Source organism: Takifugu rubripes, chromosome 3 (assembly GCF_901000725.2).
Source record: "Takifugu rubripes chromosome 3, fTakRub1.2, whole genome shotgun sequence".
Lineage (NCBI taxonomy): Eukaryota > Metazoa > Chordata > Actinopteri > Tetraodontiformes > Tetraodontidae > Takifugu > Takifugu rubripes.
In genome coordinates this window covers 5,658,486-5,676,270 of record NC_042287.1, presented here as the reverse complement: position 1 = coordinate 5,676,270, position 17,785 = coordinate 5,658,486, and the positions used below count along the sequence as shown (strand labels likewise).

The window sequence follows — 17,785 nt, the reverse complement described above, 5'->3', positions numbered from 1 at the left end:
GGTAAGTTCATTGGTTTGTATAAATGGGTTAGGGTTGAAAGAAAGCAATGCTCCAGGCAAACCTCGTCATCCCAAAAATTCATGCAACATTCTTCAGCCACGTCTTTTAAAACCGTTTTAATGCTTCCAGCAGTCGGAGTGACGCTAAAATCTTGAGCTATACATTCATTTGCAGCCCGACAACTGTCATGTGACACACTCCAAACAATCAATCAAAGAAATTGTAACGTCGTGCTTCCGTATAAAGATTTTATTAGGTGTCAGAAGAGAAGCTACATTCATGTCTCCTATCAGACTTTGTTTGTGATGAACACGTATTAATACAGCTACAGTTTAATCGGTCCGTACAAACCTCTGCACTCAGAGTCCGGTCGATACCCAAGTGACACTAATGCGACGTTACGAACTGACTCTACAGAGACGCATTCTGGTCCACCTTCCCAGCTCGAGAGAGGAAGCTTCCTGGTTGAGGAGAATGGAGAACGCCTGACCTGACAGGTCCATTTAAAAGCTGTGTCATTTCTTCCCGGTTACACCGTGACAGGGGGAACAAGCATAAAGGGAAACCAGGCTGAGGCAGGCGGCGGGACTGGCTTGTTAGCCAGCAGAGATTCTCCCAACACACTCACGAAACATGCTTCAGCTCGTCCTCTTCGTTCCGCTCTGTAACAGGCAAATGCATCTATTCCACAGAGCTCTACACAACTATTGCGGCAATATTTGATCCTTAAAATATGACCCGGTTTCCCCAGAACCAGTGAAATGGGCGTGTATTTTATTCGCCGATGCCCCAGCTGCGACACATCAGCATCCGTTTGACATGTGGGAGTAAGCTAGCAGGTACATGGTTTCATATCGATCAGTGGTTTTACGTGTCTCTGATATATTAGCTGTTAAAAAGAGACTTGAACAAAAACAACAACTTCCGCCTCAAGCCCTCTTTAGTCTTTTTGTCCTCCACAAAGCTTCCGCTTCCCATCCGACGCAACAAAACTTGGCACTTCCCCCCCATAGCTACACATTATACGTAATCCCAGAAGGAGCTGGATGGAAGAGTCCGTTCAGAAGCCTGAAAGGAGTTCCTGCTGGTTGTGCGAGGGCAGCGATGTCTCTACAGGTGGACCTTCCTGCAGGGCGGAGGGGTCCACAGAGAACATTATTCATATGACAGACGTATCACAGTGACAGATGAGCATGGCTCCACGGGAGGGCGGAGGGGACGAGAGGGGGACAGCACACGTGGACGAGACGGTGAACGAGTGAGAATGAACAGAATGCCGTTGTGAAAGAAGAGGCCATGAAGTGTGCGATGGACTCAAGGTGGTGGTGGTGGTGGTGGGGGGGGTTAGCGGCTCTAGCTGGAGATGGACAAAATGGCCGACGTGTCTTTTGCTTTGTCGAAGAAGATGGACGTCTCGGCTGCCGCCTTCAGTTTGACCTGGGCGGAGCTAGGCGACCCCTGAGCCGAGGCGGGCTGACACTCCTGACAGCAGCAGCAGCAGCAGTCCATGAACACCTGACCCAGAGCCTGAAACACCACAACAACAGTTAGTCGCGTCCTGAGGTCGCCGGAGGTCATCTTAGTGTTAAATTCAGCAGGAAAAGGAATTGACGACTCAGCCCTGGCATCTCTACTGACCTTACACAAACACAGCAGCAGCACCGGGGTCACCGACGACTTGAAGAACAACAGGAAGTGATGAAGCAGAGCCAGCATGGCCGCTGTGTCTTCTGCGAGGGTGATGTGTGTGTAGGCCAAGGTGATGTTACAGACATGCTCCGGCAGCGCGCACACCCCATAAACCACCGCTAACGCTAACAGGGTGCAGTTCAGCTGCCTCTCCGCCGCCTGGTGCTGCTGACGCTTCTGATTGGAGGAGCGCTCGTCGAGGCTGTGCTGTTTCTGAGCGGGGCTGGAGTCGCTGTTGACGTTCCGCGCGGCCAGTTGGCACAGGATGGTGAAGACGACCGGGAGGCAGAAGTAGCAGCCGAAGCACCACCACATGCGACCCTGGCGCAGACAGGCCCGGCAAGGGACAGGTTCAGGTTGGAACGGAAGACAGACATTAGTCGGGCGTTTGCTCATGAGAAGAGGATTTCTCTCTCTAACCCAGCAAAAAGTTTGTCATCTTTCACCTCAAGCGCAGATGGAAATGGTTCAGATGCAGCCCATAATCCTCTGCTGACGCTGGCAGGCCTCAGGGTCTAGCGACTGGTTCTTACCTGGTGATAGCGGAGCAGCAGTGAGTGGAGGGAGTCGGGCAGGTAGAGGGTCAGGGAGGAGGTGGGCGTGATGGTGCAGGAGTCAGCCAGCTGGCCAGTGGACGGGGACACATCCTGGCTCAGCTGCCACAGGAAGATCTCAGGGCTGGACAGCAGCAGAGCAGCAAGCCACACCAGGAGCAGCTTCAGCAGCACGGAGCGGCAGCGCTCCACCCGCCGGACATTTGGCAGCGACGAAGAGGTGGCGGCGTGGAATCGGTCGATCCCCAGAGCGCAGAGCGTGAAAGAGGCCACTCCCAGTGACACGGACTGTAAAAACACTTCTGTTAGCGTTGCTCTTTTAGCCATGAAACTGGGCTAGAACATAACCCTGCCGGTTCTAACCAGGTCCGTTAGCTGCCAGTGTGGTTCTGCTTCACTTACACCGGGTTTCACCATCACGGCTGTTGGATTTGGTTGTTTTTCCTTCTCGCTTACAGTCGGTGGACATGGTTGTGGTTTTACAGTCAGTCAGACAGTCCACAAGAGGGACAACCAACAATAAACATTCTTCAAGCCAAGGACTGAAAACGGGTCCGACCATTTCACTTGTATTTTTAAGCTACTACTGCAGTGTTCTGTACATTTTACAACATTCATTTACAATTTAAACATTTTTTTAAAGACCCCCCCCCCACCACCACCACCACCATGAATAAATAAGCCACACCCACCTCCATATAAGGCACCATGCGACAGGTGATATCACCCAGAATCCTCCTGTGTGAAAGCTGGTTTAGGACTATCACGGGAAGGCAAAGCACCAGGACCAGGAAGTCCCAGAATGCCATGCTGGCCAGGAGGTAGTTCCACGCCGACCTCATGTAGTAGTTATTCCAGACAATACACATGACTGCCATGTTTCCCACCACACCCACAGCCAGCACCAGTCCGGCCAGAAACAGCACAGCGTAGGCCACGTAGGAGCTTTCCACCAGGAAGAAGGGGTTGAGCAGCCCCGGTGCATTCTGGTCAGAGATGGAGGTGTTGCCGTGGAGATCAAGGTTATCCGTGATCCGAGGGTCCCCTCCTGCTAGATTCGTGATGTTGTTGAGCTCGGTGGGCTGTGGCGACGTCACAAAGTCGTTCTCAAAAGAGCGGCCAAAGGTGGACTGTTGCTCATCTTCATCAGCGCCGCGGGCCAGCCGGCGATGCTGGTCCAGGTCCAGCATCTCCGGAAGGAGGTGGTTGTGGTTCAAGATGTCGTCCCCAGACCCGAAGTGCTTCCAGAAGGAGTCCAGTTTGGCAGCGGAGGAGGTCTTGTCCAGGTCAGGTCCAGGGCCCTGAGAGTCCTGCTGCCTGACGCTCTTGGCATCAGTGAGCACCAGCAGACAGAGCCACAGGTTGAAAGACCAAGCCATGATTTCTCACACCTGAATTCTTCAGGGTTTTCCAGAAAAGACTACAATCCGGCAGTGTTTTCCAAATCTGATGATATTCAGGAATGAAAGGATCACGTTACGATTCCTGAAGCTTCCTGTTAGACGCCAAGAGGCAGCAGACCCAGATGATCTTCAGCAAACCTGTAAATGGTCAAACAATGGACCTTTTTATTGTCTTCCTCTTCAGAAAACATCTAATAGAGTTCCAGACAAGATGACCATGTCTTCTCCTTCTTCTTCTCCTTCTTCTTCTTGTTTCTCTTCTTCTTCTTCCAGGGAGGAAGAGGAGCGGACCTAATGTGTTGGGGCTGCTGTGTCTGGGCTCCAGGCTACACAGAGACTGCTGTTCTGGAGCTTAGAAGGTCTCTGGGAACAAGCAGCCCTCTGGTGTATGGCTGGATGGAGCTTTTGTCAGGACACACACACACACACACACACACACACACGCACACACACACACACACACACACACACACACACACACACTGACAGGTCTACAAACAAGCTTGGCACCCATGCAAATACACACATTTGTCTGCATAATCATGCACACATACTTTCTTTTGCAATGATCACACATCCTCTCTCTCTTGCACGCGCGCAAACACACGCGCCCACCCACTGCTTCCCCCTGGTGGTGTTTTAGGGAACAGCGACTCCTTTTTAAAGTGGCTTCTGAACTCAGACTTCTGCATGTGAGACAGTTTATGAAGGGTGGTAGATCTTTGACTTCTGCTGATTCCGCCTGTTTAGATCTTCCAGTTCTATCCCTGACATTTTGTCTGCATATTTTATACTTATTTCTACACTAGTGTGCATCCCAGCTACCATCAGGTGAGAGTTTGGGTACAGCCGGTACCAGTTCACCTCTCTCCCAAAGGCATTTGTTTGGAATGAGGCAGGAGGTTGGAGAACCAGGAGAGAACCCACACAGACGCGGGGAAAACATGCAAACTCCCAAAAGTAAAGCCCCCTCTTTGAATTTCGTGTGACCAGATTAGCAATAAACACTTGTTATTTACAGTAGGTTTTTTTTAGGTCTATATAGTTTTACATTTTCTCTCTTATAATTTCACACTTGGCTCGTTTATTTCTCCTGTGAGTGTTGGGGGGCTCGCTGGGAAAAGGACCCAACTGTAGAGTGCAAAGTCCACCAGGCTGCCAGCCACAGGATTGGTACAATCTTTCTTTTGTTTTTCTTCCATGAAGCACACACCTTGTGTCTGGCACTTCTGTGTTCACAGATAGAACACAACAGCTCCCTTTGCAACATAAGTCACCCTGACATGAACTAAATAAAGGAAGTTGATTAAAGAAGGAAGGTACGTGCACTCTGACCTGCCCAAAAAAGGCTGAATCACTCTGCAGTTCTCTGTATGGCCGCTAGGGGTAAATATTGCGCTGCCTACTGGACATGTCTGACGGATTTTCCCAGCATCAGCTTATCTATATTCACATAAATCATAGAAACCGGTTGAAACTAGTCAGAAGTGTCTTGTGTTGCATTTGAATGTCTGTGTTCTTTTGAATACATAAACACAAGTTGGTACTTCGCACCTAGAAATAAAAACGAAGAACATTAAAAGGATGATGAAGCACCCTGCATCAACACTCGTAAAGCGGCTGTTATCAACTCTCACAAACACACACACACACACACACACACACACACACACACACATGCTATGCATGAATGGACATTGTGCATGTGAGTAATGTGCATGACAGTGTGAGTTAATGTGTAAAAGGTGATGTTTTTATGCTGTTTGTTAAATGGGTGGTGTGTGGAGGGGGTGTGTACATATCTGTGTGTGTTAGCGTGAGACACCGAGGCCACGTTTATCAAAAGTGTGTTTGAGATTCCACTGAAATTTGTGTCTGTGGAATTTCAAGGAAATTTCGCAGTCATGCATCGGTCTGGTTTGAACTTGCAGGAGGAGTCAGCACACGTGTCAGAGCGCCGCGGAATGGCGTTCATCTGGTGCCATCAGAGCCATGCCCACTGTGCCACAGTGCAGATACTGCAATCGATTGTCTGAAGGTGCAGAATAGATGATTAAACAGCGAGAGTGTTCTGGTCGTGGCTCCCTCCCATTTGAGTTTATTTGAAGTTAGAAAACATCTCATAACCAGTCAGGCCTGTAACTTATGGAGTTTATGGCCTTTACACAGCCTAAAACTGGATCCCTACAGGATCAGCCTCCTTTAGATGGATATTATGAACTCTTCTGTGTGCTCAACATGCTTTAAATAGAGCAGATATGATGGCAGAGCATTCCTCATCTGCCAGAACGTGCAGCTGCCTGCTTGACTGCCTGCCATTGCTAACTTTTGTCATGACTTATTGTATAGCCAGGTCCAACACCTGCACATCCGTACAAAACAATTCAGGCTTTTTGGGCCTTTCAAAGACACAGAGCAACAGAGGAGGAAATCCAGGTGAATCTCTACCTACTTGGTAAATACACTGTGCAGTTCAAGGCAGATTATTCCCAGTTATGGAGGAGAAGACTCTTTTATCTGTTCCACTGGTGAGATTGTGGGAGGAATACAGGAGAGGCTGCTCACCAGAGGTCGCTGCTCTGAGATGACCACCTAATATTGTGCAATGTTGTGCAACATGTGCAATGTTAAAACAATACAAAAATGGGATAAGGAGTCTATTAAAGTGCACAATGAGGCTGATTAAATTTAATTAGTTAATCAGTGATGATGATTGAGGACGCTGCGTGTTCTGAGGTCTCATCTCAGAGTCAGGAGCAGGTCACAGTTGTTCTGGGCGATAAAATATCTCAGCTGGGTGAATCAGGGTTGGGATGGTCGTGCTGATGAAGACGAGAGGCGGGAATGACTGTCGCTCCAACTGGATCATTAGAGATCTGGTGATTCACACTGACCCTGGGAACTCTCTAAACTCAGCGGCTGCACACACACCCAACAGTAAAGCCTTTTTCCTGGCCACTTTAAATGACTATATTTAAGCCAGCTGATGGATGTGGGCAGATCTCTGCACGAGAGAGGATCCTGTGCAGGACTAGCATGTGAGAAACAGCTAAACTTGATCTCCTATTCATGTGTGACAAAATCTATTTGCAGAATGTAGCTTTATAAACCAAATCAACCTGACATCACGTGGCAGATAAGATCCAGAACCAGGCTGTTCTTTATTAGGAACCCTTTTTAGAGGTATTGGGGCGGGTTTGCCCCGTTTGAGGCACTGAAAACCACGTAAAACAGAAAAATGCAGGAAATTTTAAAAACCATAGAGGCAATTTAAAACAATAAGTCTTCCACACTGACACAAAATTGACCTTTACATGTTTAAATCGCTAAACTATACCGAGAAAACTAATGTGAAAGATTAGTGGAACGATTTTAAATGGGTACAAAGAGACATGAATTGTCATAAAGTGCTTTACTAAACTTGTATGTTGATCTGAGGTTCACAGCCACCTCTGCTCAGCATCAATAAATAAATCACAGGTCACGGGTCGGGCCGCCTAGAGGGCCCGATGCCTCTACTATGTCCCCTGGGTCCCCTTAGAATGTGTGACACCGACGGCTCCACCGGGATTCTCATCTTGATACTAAGGATTTAAAGTTGAGGTGTGTTCGTCAGGTGTGCGTCCTTGTGGTGGGTCTGGGCACACTGTCGACTCTGCTGCCGCTCTATATAAGGGTTTGTCAAGGTCTGCAGTGGAAAGACATCACAGGTCAGCGCACACACACACACACACACACACACACACACACACACACACACACACACACACACACACACACACACACACCCCTTATATGGGAGAAAAAGCGAGTGGAAAATGCTGTGTGAAACAATGGTGCATGAAATTCCTCTTAAATCCTGTCTCAATCTCCAGAGCAAATCATCACTCCAGTTCAAAACATCGCCTAAAAGCTGCACACACCCTCCGCTCGGACTCAGCCCAAACCCAGGCACAGTCCAGTTCAGAGCCATCATGGGAAACTATAATGTAAATGCCAAAACAGGCCAATTAAAGTGGTTTGACCAAACTTGAGTCAACACTTTTTTTTAACATTAGGCCAGTAATTCTTTATTTAAAGCTCTTTGTAAAGGATAAATATATGTTTTATGGTATAGTGAAGTGTGAAGTCAAAAGACTCCAGTATATGTTCTATATGATCTCTGTAAAGATCGCGTTAAATGTCAAATGACGTACAGATGACACAGGAGGCTAGTACCGGTACTAACACATCTGCATTCATCTCCTCTGTTGATCACAAGATATAGAAAATGCACCAGATGATGGTCTATTTAGAAGGTATTCTTTTATTAGTGAATGCATGAACACACACACACACACACACCCTCCTTCACATTTACATGCACACTTTTCACCCGTCCTAGTTAACAGACTCTGGGTCTTCAGCCTCCTGAGCAGATGATGATGGAAAATTGGCCCCAGTTTTAGATCAACTCCCACATCTAGACAGCTGCCTTTTTCTAAATGTGTCCATCCTCTGAGCATTGAACTCACGACTTCAAAAGACTACCCCACCCTCACACACACACACACACACACACACACACACACACACACACACACACACACACACACACACACACACACACACACACACACACACACACACACACGGTGAACACACAACCCCATGAACAGGCTTCAGAGTGAAGCGTTATCTATTTACATGAGTTTAAAGTCAGCTCTGGCTTCATGTTGGACCAGTCATGGAAACAACAAGGTTAATAAGGTGTGTCCAGAGATGGCAGATAGCAGCTATCTATTGTCCTTTTGCTCGTTAAAGATTAACTCGTGTTGTAACGTTCCTTGGCAGATAAACGCTGAGGAATTTAAATTTAAGTAGCCTGATATTTTCACTGGTTTCAGATAAAAAAAAACAAAAAAAACATCACATTTATCACTCAGCCTCCCTACCAATTCCAGAACCCTTAACAGATGCTAGGAAGCATGTTTTTGTAACATTAATAATAAAAAAAACAGCCCATCTGATCGTTCTTTCTACTTTCTTTGTTTTTTTTGACAGTTTGAATTTAAAAACTTGATGTTTGCAACCTTTCAGAATGTGTTGAACAAGTCTGTGCAAACACAATCAGCCAATATTTCAGGAAAAATACATCTAAACTACTATTTGAACAACTACAGTAATGATTGATCAAATTGTCAACAACTGACTGCTTCAGGCATTCAAATGTAATGTTAGAAAGGGAAATACAGCCAAATGTGTGTTTTTCTACACAATTATAACCCAGTGCCGCAAGCTGACAGTGAAGTGACAAAATACTGAAAATATACTCAAAAGTCCCTGAAAATAAAAAGAGAATTTAAGCAGAAAAAGCCGCACACTCTTGCCTTCTGTCATTGCCTTGAGTCAATAAAAATAAACAAAACAACGACCAAAAACCCAGAAAACGACACTCGGGAGTGACGAATCACATGTGCAACAAAGCTACAGCGAGCTCAAAATGTCTGTTGTGTTTTAGGACATAGATGAAAAAAGAATCAACGTGTGTTTAAAAATCAAAACACTTCTTGTGCGCAGTAGTTTTGACATATGTGATAAATGATGGCAGCTAAGCTTGGTAGAGTATACAATTAATACACACACACACACACACACACACACACACACACACACACACACACACACACACACACACACATTTTGGCTGGTTCCCACCATGACCACAGAGACCAGACCATTGAGGAGCAGAATGGACATCCTCTATATATACAGAGAGAGGGTGGGGGGGGGGGACCTATATTTTAAAATATCCTTATCAAATATCTGGCCCATCCAGCTGCAGCCTGTGTTCAGGGTTTTATGACGTCTCTGTCATAACATGCTCCACAGGACCGGTTTCTTCAGGTCCGTGTGTCCCAGGAGCCTGTGAGCCGCATGAAGCCGTCACCAAATCAAGCTAAGAGGTGCTCATGCTAATGGCTAAACTTGGCAAACCTTTTATAAAAACAATTTACGCAGAATGTGCAGCCTGTCTCTGTGTAACAGACACTGCAGCACAGAGCATCTAGTGGCCCAGGAGGGGGATTTAGGGCTGAAATCAACTTGACCTTTTAACCAAAGACCCAACAAGATTAACCGATGTACTTGTTTGTGTTTGTTCAGCTGCTGAGGACACGAAACACTGTAGCGACTGACGGACGCTGCAGCCACTGTGGCGGCTCATCCGCAGCCACGAGTGAGGAGGTCGGGAAAGAAGCAGCCGCTGCGTCCGCACCGCTTTATCGGGTTCACCTGCACTGAGAGGAACCTGGTCAGAGGAATCAAAGCTGCCTCCCCAGTCATCCTGGGGAACCACAACAGATCACTGACCAACTCCGGAGGCTAAGATTCACAAGTGACTACAGAAGGTAATTGGGAGGCGCAGTCTTTATGTGTGTGATGAAGGTGTGTGTGTGTGTGTGTGTGTTTATGTGTGTTAGGCATGCAGCAGCATCAAGCAGGCCTCCCAACTACTGGGGAGTTCTCTGGATGCCTCCGGAAGGCTCTGGGCTTCCATCTCCTCTGGATATATTTAACTCCACACTTGTCTTCAGTGAGAATGTTGAGATTCCAGGTCCCCACCAAACACCTGCAAACACCTCGTCCATGTTCCCAGAAAACCTCGACTGTTCGGGTCTGTCTTCTGATCCATGTTGTTTCTCACCAAAAAAATTAAAATAAGACATAAGCTTGTATTGTTTTATCCTGTTTTATCCATCCAGCCTTCATCAGCAGCGCCTGGCCGATCGTTCCTCGTGTCTCAGAACAACCCGCCTTTGTGATGCGTCTGTTTGACATCTGCCAGCAGAAGTCAAACAGCAATGGAAGGTCAGGTCATGTCACATGTCTTCTCACCCGGATGGCGCCGATGATGATGATGATGATGGAATACTGTAGACGGAGCTGCTTGCTACTGCTTCATGGTCCGAGTTTAATTTTATTGAAGTCAGATAAATCAAAAGTGACTCGAGTTCCTGTTTGTCAGTAGGTGTCACGTGCAGCAGGATAAACTGCAGCGACCTCTTAAACCTTAAAACTACTTGATGCAACAATCTGTAAAGTGCATTTTGGGTTTTAGACGTGAAAATGTCATCAAATAGTGACGTGAAGCAATAACTATCCAGGTAAAGCTGAAAATGTGCTAATTAGAGTGAAAAGTTTCACTTTGCATCAGCTGATAAATGTCGCTAAACTCGCTGTTTTAGAAGTTCGTGGAGGGTCGTGCGCGTGCGCACGCGCGCCCTACGGCGCGCTCCCTTCAATACACCTTCGCCGACTTCCTGGTTTCTTTTCTTTTTTTTTTGAATCGCCGAAGTCTGTCGCCGCACACGTCAAGGCACGCGCGCGCGCGCGCACACACACACACACACACACACAGACAATTACACACGGACACGCACGCACGCACGCTCGCACCCTGCACCCGGCAGCTCGCAGTGGGAGGGGAGCGCGTCCATATCGCTGAAGACCCCGGGCTGAAGTGCAGCCAGGAAGAGTCTCGGTCTGGCTCCTGTGGGGGCTCCTGGGACGGTCCGGACATGTTGAAGACCCGGTTTGCGCGTTCCCATCCCGGCTGCATGTGAGAACCTTCCTGCTTTGCGTGAGACTCGGAGCACCGAGTCGACAGGAGAAAGTTTCTACCTGGTGGACCTGCGCTTTCTGTCGCCGCCGGAGCCGCGGAACCAGCTGCAGGATGTCGGACTCTGCCTCCAGCTTCCTCCATATCGGGGACATCGTGTCTCTGTACGCCGAGGGTTCCGTCAATGGCTTCATCAGCACCCTGGGGTGAGTTCCCGGACCCTGCTGCTGGTGCTGGTGGTGCGTGTGTGTGAGAGAGAGATGTACCTGCAACACCAGACTATGGTCGTTTTTACGTGAATTACAATTGAACGTCCCAACGACCAAAACCAGCAGGAGTTAAGAGCTCCGCGACCAGCCCGACCGTGCTGGAGCACAGTTTGCCCAGTGAGCTAAACCAGCTCACCCAGTTAGGGATTCAGGAGTGGTGCAGCCCCCAACCTGTTTTATGGCATTTGAAGGCTGCTTGTGCTGCCTGGCAGGACCAAAGTGTGCCAAGTGTAGCGGAGAGGCTGCAGCCAGGAGTTCCTGCTGTCAACATCACAGCCTCGATTGTCTTTTATTGTCCTGCATCTTCTCACTGAAGCTCTTCTGCCTCCACACGATTCTCCTCCTGCACCTGCACCAATAGTCATTTAGAATTTTGTATTGAAAAGCTGAGTTACTTAAACCACATTTTTTATTATTTTAATTGCTATTTCTTCGGAGTTTTACTACGTAATGTTGGCCCCAGTCAGAAGTCAAGAAGTTTTCTTTATTGACTTCTACATGTTGGAGAAGAAGCTCATGTTTTATTTTGTTGTGCTTCGCGCCGTTTGTGGTGCGTTTATAAGACACAGATGTGTTGTTCACCGTAAACAAGTGTCATTGTGGTCTAAGTGTATTTGTAATTACACCCCTGTTCTGGGTCTGTAGCCACCCGGTGGTTCTAAACGTCCAGGAACCATGAGAACGTTCTGTAAATCATCTGTTGTTCGAACATGTTCAGCGTGTTGCAGGAAATAGTGCGGCTCTGGTACCACTAGCAGGTGTCCATCAGGCCTGTGGCGCCGTGGAACTTTGTGGTTCTAAAGTATTTTGTTAGGGTGCAGATAGAACCTGTTTAATTTAATTTATGAACTTCAACGATCTAAATCTTAATCGCTTTATTGATGAACCAGCAGAAGCGCTCATCATTCCATGAATTTACCCTTGTTACCCCCCCTCCACAGAGGGTCCTGCTGCAGGAGAAACAGCCCCGTATATAACGAGCTGCTCTCCTCTAGATATGTAGTAACAGTAGTAATAACACATGTAAACCTGCCACGTGCTGCAGTAATGGAGCACCTACTGGATCTGAGGTGTCTGCTAACTCATTTCCAGCTCTGCGCGGGTGTCGTGACCTCCTGGAAGAGTTTGTAGACGCACCAGCTTTGAGATGGAAGCTGAGCCGAGCTTCGGCCTCCTGCTGGGTTCGGTCGGTACCTTCGCACGTCCGTCCGGTGTTGGTAAATGAGCGAGGCTGAAGTGCAGAAGGGAGAGCAGTGATCTGCTGCAGTAATCTGCTGCTAACTTTGCACTTTATTCTAGAATCGAGATGTTATTTTTAACTTTGGTGAACGAGAGAGAGGGAGAGGGTGCACAGTCACTTTATGTCTACTTGTATGGCAGGAAAAGGAAGTGCTACCAGCATGTCCAAGAGTGATCCACTCTGCCAGCAAGTGTGTGTGTTTCCTGTTCTGCGGTCTTGACCTTTTTAGTTTTTGTAGCTTTCAGCTTCATCATTAACTCTTATCGATGTGAGCTGCAACAATTAAAACAATCCTGAAAGCAGCCGCACGTCAGCTTCCTGTCCCAGGAACAGCAAAGAAAGAGGCCCAGTTTCTGGCCTCCGGGGCCTCGGTGGGCCCGGCTCTGAGGTTAATCACCATTTCCTGCAGGAATAGTGAAGGACGGCGTGCACGACATGCGCTGTCACGCTCTCGCTGACCACAACAGAATGTTCAATATTAGCGTGTCGACATGGTGCAACACATGAATTGCAGAAATGTAAATATGCATACTTGTGAGCCTCCGGCTGTGTTTGCTATCCACCCGCCCAAGCAAACAACACCAGCAGATCCAAATGATGAGAGACACTGGCTCAAGGCTCGTAGGTGTTCTTACCATTGCTGTTTATTAGACTGAAGGTTGACAGAATTAGGGGCTAACGAGCGCCGCTGGCTCATCAGCACACATTACAGTCATACAAACCAGAACCCATGTCGTGGTTCTGGGAGGTACTGCTGCTTTCCCTGCTGCTCCTGGATCCACAGGTGGTTGACTGGTTGAGCCTGCTGCTTTTCATACAGTCAAATTCACCTAATGGAGAAAAACAGGGCAAATCCCAACCTTAAACAACCTCCTTTTGTTTTAATGAAACCAGGTTTTTTTCGGAATCTGCTGCTCAGTGGTCAAAATGTCATTAAAATGAGAACGAAAAGAAATCACATCAATGCCCTACCCCCATGTTTATTATTTAGATATTTTAACGTTTTATTAAAATGGTGTTATTCCAGTGATCAGCTGCAAATATTGGTAATATTATCTTGACCTCTGTTGCACTTTCTGATCCCGTGACCTTTCTGTTAGCCTTGCAGGATGAACGAGGTGGTAAACCGGTCTAACTCGGGTCCTGTTTGACTTCAGAATCACCTTCAGGCTGCGCCTTTGAATATGTGGACCTTATTAAATTATATTCTTATTTGCCATTTTTTTTCTGTCTGCACACAACTGCTTAACGAGGAGCTCCTGAAATCATTCCAATCCTCATTTAAATGTATTTTTACTGCCACAAGCCATAAGCAAAATAGCAGCGGATGGCATTAGATAAACAAATCTAGGTGTCTATTAGAGCCTCTTACCACAATTTCCATCCTTCCAGGTTGTATATTTGTCATCCTCATAATGAGGTTCCAGGTGTCTGAGGTTCTCACTCTGGAGGTCTTCATGGGACCCTCATGCTTGTCCTCCTTCCTCACACCTCCCCATGGATGGGTCAGTGAAGAACAGCAGCTCAGTGGTGCTTTGGGCCTTTGTTTGGGTGCATCAGGTGTGGATAGCTTGTTGTATTTCAGATGCTAACATGATGTCAGGCCCTCTGTGAACTCTGCCCAAGTTGCGGGCAACTTCCATCCATCGCATGTGTGCGCGCATGCATGTGTGTGTGTGTGTGTGTGTGTGTGACTGACAGCTTTGTGAACAGAGCGATGAGTGTTTCCTGAGACACCGGGGACACACCTGGCAGGCAGACAATAGAGGTGCGAGTGTGTTGCAGTCTGACTGTTCCTGGACAGTCACAAAGCCTGGATTCCTGCTTCATGTCCATCAGTCATGAAGGAGGTTCTGACGGAACTCCTTAACCTGCCTCTCATCTCTGGTGTCATGCTCAAAGCCAACGACGACAACAGCTGATGGCAGTGGTGGCAACACGTTTGGGGTGTGTTAGTGGCGCCGATGAGCCCCTCTTTAGTCCAAACACAGGTTGGGGGGCAGATTAGCTCAGGGTCGACTCGCTATTCAAACAGGATGGAACATGAACACATTTTTGTCTTTTGTTTTTGACTTGTGTGCAATGTTGGTTTCCCACACTCGAGGAAACAGACTAACCACAGTCACCAACATATCCTGTCCCAGGCTTATATTCTTCTGTGGTGTGTCTGTAGGTTGGTTGATGACCGCTGCGTGGTCGAACCAGCTGCTGGAGATCTGGAGAATCCTCCAAAGAAGTTCAGAGGTGAGACAAGCTCAGATCATGCTCCTTTCCATCAAAAACATGAGGAATTATAAGCCCCAAATTACTCTTTAGTCTGAAAAACCTATTAAATTTGCAGTACAGCACAAAGGAAAATTAGATCTGCCTCACACACACACGCACACACACACACACACACATACACATACACATACAAGCACACACACACTTGCACGCATTCTGTATGTGCACAGGAATAGTAGTACAGGATCTGCTGCAGGAAAGTCAATATTTGGCCCCATCACTGTTCTTTTTTGTGCAAGCGTGCATGCTTCTGGCCCCCTTCTTTCCTATGTAACATACATTTAACTTTCTGTACAAAACCAAACGATGGAAGAGCTCAATGAGGCATTCCACTCGACTCGCTGCCGTCCTTAAATCATTACCATTGATTGTTCTTTAAAACTTAAAAACCGACAACGACATTTAAATCCTGAACCGATACACTCTGTACTTGGGTAGCATAAGAGTCTGAATCGTGTGAAATGGGTTATTTTTTCTGATAACCTTGGAAATGTCCGCTCCGGTGAGTCCTAAATTCTAAATATATCAGCCCCACTCCACTGTCAGCAGTAATAACAACAATAATAACAACAATTACAACTGTTATCACGCAGACTGCCTGTTTAAGGTGTGCCCCATGAGCCGATACTCAGCTCAGAAGCAGTTCTGGAAAGCCAAACAAGCCAAACATGAGAAGGACAAGATTGCAGATGTGGTTCTGCTGCAGAAACTGCAGGTAAAAAAGATACACCCACACACCCACACACATGATGTGTTGACTCACATATTTAATGGATGGATGAAAATGCTTTGGTGCTAATTCCAACTGGTTTAACCTGATCTTGACTTTGCATCTGGTCAGGCTTTTTTGAGTCACAGGGAGCCGGCGTCTGAACCACATGAAGACAAGTATGTGTGTGTGTGTGTTTGTGTTGCAGCACGCCTCCAACTTGGAACAGAAGCAAAACGAGACGGAAAACAAAAAAGTCCATGGAGACGTTGTCAAATACGGAACAGTCATGCAGGTAACGACTCAGCCCTTTATTACGGTATTATCAGGCCAAACTGGACACCTGTCAAAGCACTTTCCATTTCATGCCTTCATGCTTCAACTGGTGTGAATTAGGAGATAAACACTCTGGTAATGAGGTTAGTGTGCGAAGGGTGTGAAGGAGGAGCCGCCGTACTTTGTGAACTCCACAAACTAGTCCAAGGAGAAATGGAGCGTCTGATTTGTTGGTGCTTTTGCTGCTTTTATACATGAACTCTTTTTTGGGGGGGGGTTGTTGCAAAGATGAAAGATATTGCTCTTGATTTCATATATAAAATCAACAAAGTATGCTTTGTGTGTGTGTGTGTGTGTATGTGTGTTATTGTACTTGCTACATACCAAAACTGCATTCAACTGGCAAAGCGAGGACTTTTTGGGGAAATAAGGGACATTTGTGCTGGTCCTACAACTTCAAAGGATTGTTTGAGGGTTAGGACATGGTATTGGACATTGTATTTTGGTAATAATAATGCATTATGTCAAAGACTTGCAAAGATAGAAGCCCGGGGACGTGTGTGAGTGTGTGTACTTTTCATAAGCAGCGTATCAGCTGGTTATTTCCCCTAAAGTTCATCAAACAATGTTGTAAAAATGACACAAAGAAGTTCCTCAAATGTGAATTAAATTGAATTCAATTATTGCTACTCCTACAGTATCTACCTTACCACTGCAATAACTGTCACACACACACACGCGCGCGCGCACGCACACACACACACACAGGCCGTGCTCACCAACATGTGATTCCTGTAAAAGAGGTTTGTGTGCACGAGTGGAAGAGAGAGATGGTGCAAAATAGATAAGCGATCTGCTCTGAAGTGAGCTCAATATTGACGTACAGATAAGATCACATAGAGCAAAAGTATCTCTCTGTGCTGGAACATGCTGCACAGTGAGGACTAGAGTGTGCATTTCACCTGCAAAACAAGCATATTTTGGGGGGAGTGGGGACACAATGCATTCTAAGGAATGCATTGTGTCTATGTGTGGGTAGGTGTAAGAGAGCTGCACCTTCACATGTCTGAGCCTGAGATTTACCTGAGTGATGTTTGTAACATGCCTGGGTCAGTAGCTACAGTGGCTCACTGTTCCATCTCAGTCTTGAACCATCCAAGAAGTCATTGAGTTGACCTTATCCCAAAATGACATCACCCGTTGAGCACGTGGGTTCACTTTAGCACAGAAGTCAGAAGCAGGGATGGTTCGTGAGAAAAGAAATGTGATTTTGTAAAAACACGTAACCGAGGGTGCTCTCCATCGCAGTTGCTTCACATGAAAAGCAACAAATATCTGACGGTGAACAAGCGTCTGCCTGCTCTGCTGGAGAAGAATGCCATGCGAGTCACATTGGATGGGACGGGGAATGAAGGTTCCTGGCTCTTTATCCAGCCCTTCTGGAAGCTCCGTGCCAATGGAGACAACGTAATTCCACAACCGTGTAGTCAAACAGCAGCAAGCGCGGCACTGCAGCGTCCTGAGCATTTGTGTATTTCAGGTGGTTGTGGGCGATAAAGTGATCCTCAACCCAGTGAATGCCGGCCAGCCACTTCATGCCTCCAACTATGAGCTGACTGACCACCCTGGCTGCAAGAGGTGAGACATGCAGCTGAAAAGCGCACCTGTACCCTGCTTAATTAACAATGACAACACTGATGACCGCCCCCCTGCAGGTCAAATCGGTGAACTGCAAACACCAGCTGGAAGATCAACCTG

At 47.1% G+C, this 17,785-nt stretch overlaps 2 protein-coding genes across 2 annotated transcripts in view; one reads left to right on the top strand and one right to left on the bottom strand.

The window, feature by feature from the left end:
* Nucleotides 1-235: 235 nt before the first annotated feature.
* gpr37l1b (G protein-coupled receptor 37 like 1b) lies at nt 236-4,018 on the bottom strand. The gene is made up of 4 exons (XM_003963054.3): nt 2,937-4,018; nt 2,224-2,532; nt 1,640-2,011; nt 236-1,528 (listed from the first exon to the last, which is right to left on the bottom strand). Exons 1-4 carry the CDS (start codon nt 3,621-3,623, stop codon nt 1,355-1,357), a joined length of 1,542 nt encoding a protein of 513 aa, XP_003963103.1. The 5' UTR covers nt 3,624-4,018; the 3' UTR covers nt 236-1,354.
* Nucleotides 4,019-10,714: 6,696 nt separating this feature from the next.
* The window catches only part of itpr3 (inositol 1,4,5-trisphosphate receptor, type 3), a 31,490-nt gene continuing 24,419 nt past the window's right edge, over nt 10,715-17,785 (top strand). The window contains 7 exon segments of the mRNA XM_029833409.1: nt 10,715-11,453; nt 14,930-15,000; nt 15,636-15,757; nt 15,960-16,046; nt 17,336-17,494; nt 17,568-17,665; nt 17,743-17,785. The exon segment at nt 17,743-17,785 is cut by the window's right edge and continues 42 nt beyond it. Coding sequence (XP_029689269.1) covers nt 11,362-11,453; nt 14,930-15,000; nt 15,636-15,757; nt 15,960-16,046; nt 17,336-17,494; nt 17,568-17,665; nt 17,743-17,785 — 672 coding nt within the window. The 5' untranslated portion in view covers nt 10,715-11,361.

What these genes read in the sequence shown, in the direction of transcription:
- gpr37l1b (XM_003963054.3), bottom strand. Translation starts at nt 3,623, where the DNA reads ATGGCTTGGTCTTTCAACCTGTGGCTCTGTCTGCTGGTGCTCACTGAT. An exon ending in GCATGGTGCCTTATATGGAG is followed by an intron (nt 2,533 to 2,936) that starts GTGGGTGTGGCT and finishes GTGTTTTTACAG; the next exon opens with TCCGTGTCACTGGGAGTGGC. An exon ending in TGCTGCTGTGTTTGTGTAAG is followed by an intron (nt 1,529 to 1,639) that starts GTCAGTAGAGAT and finishes GTGGTGTTTCAG; the next exon opens with GCTCTGGGTCAGGTGTTCAT.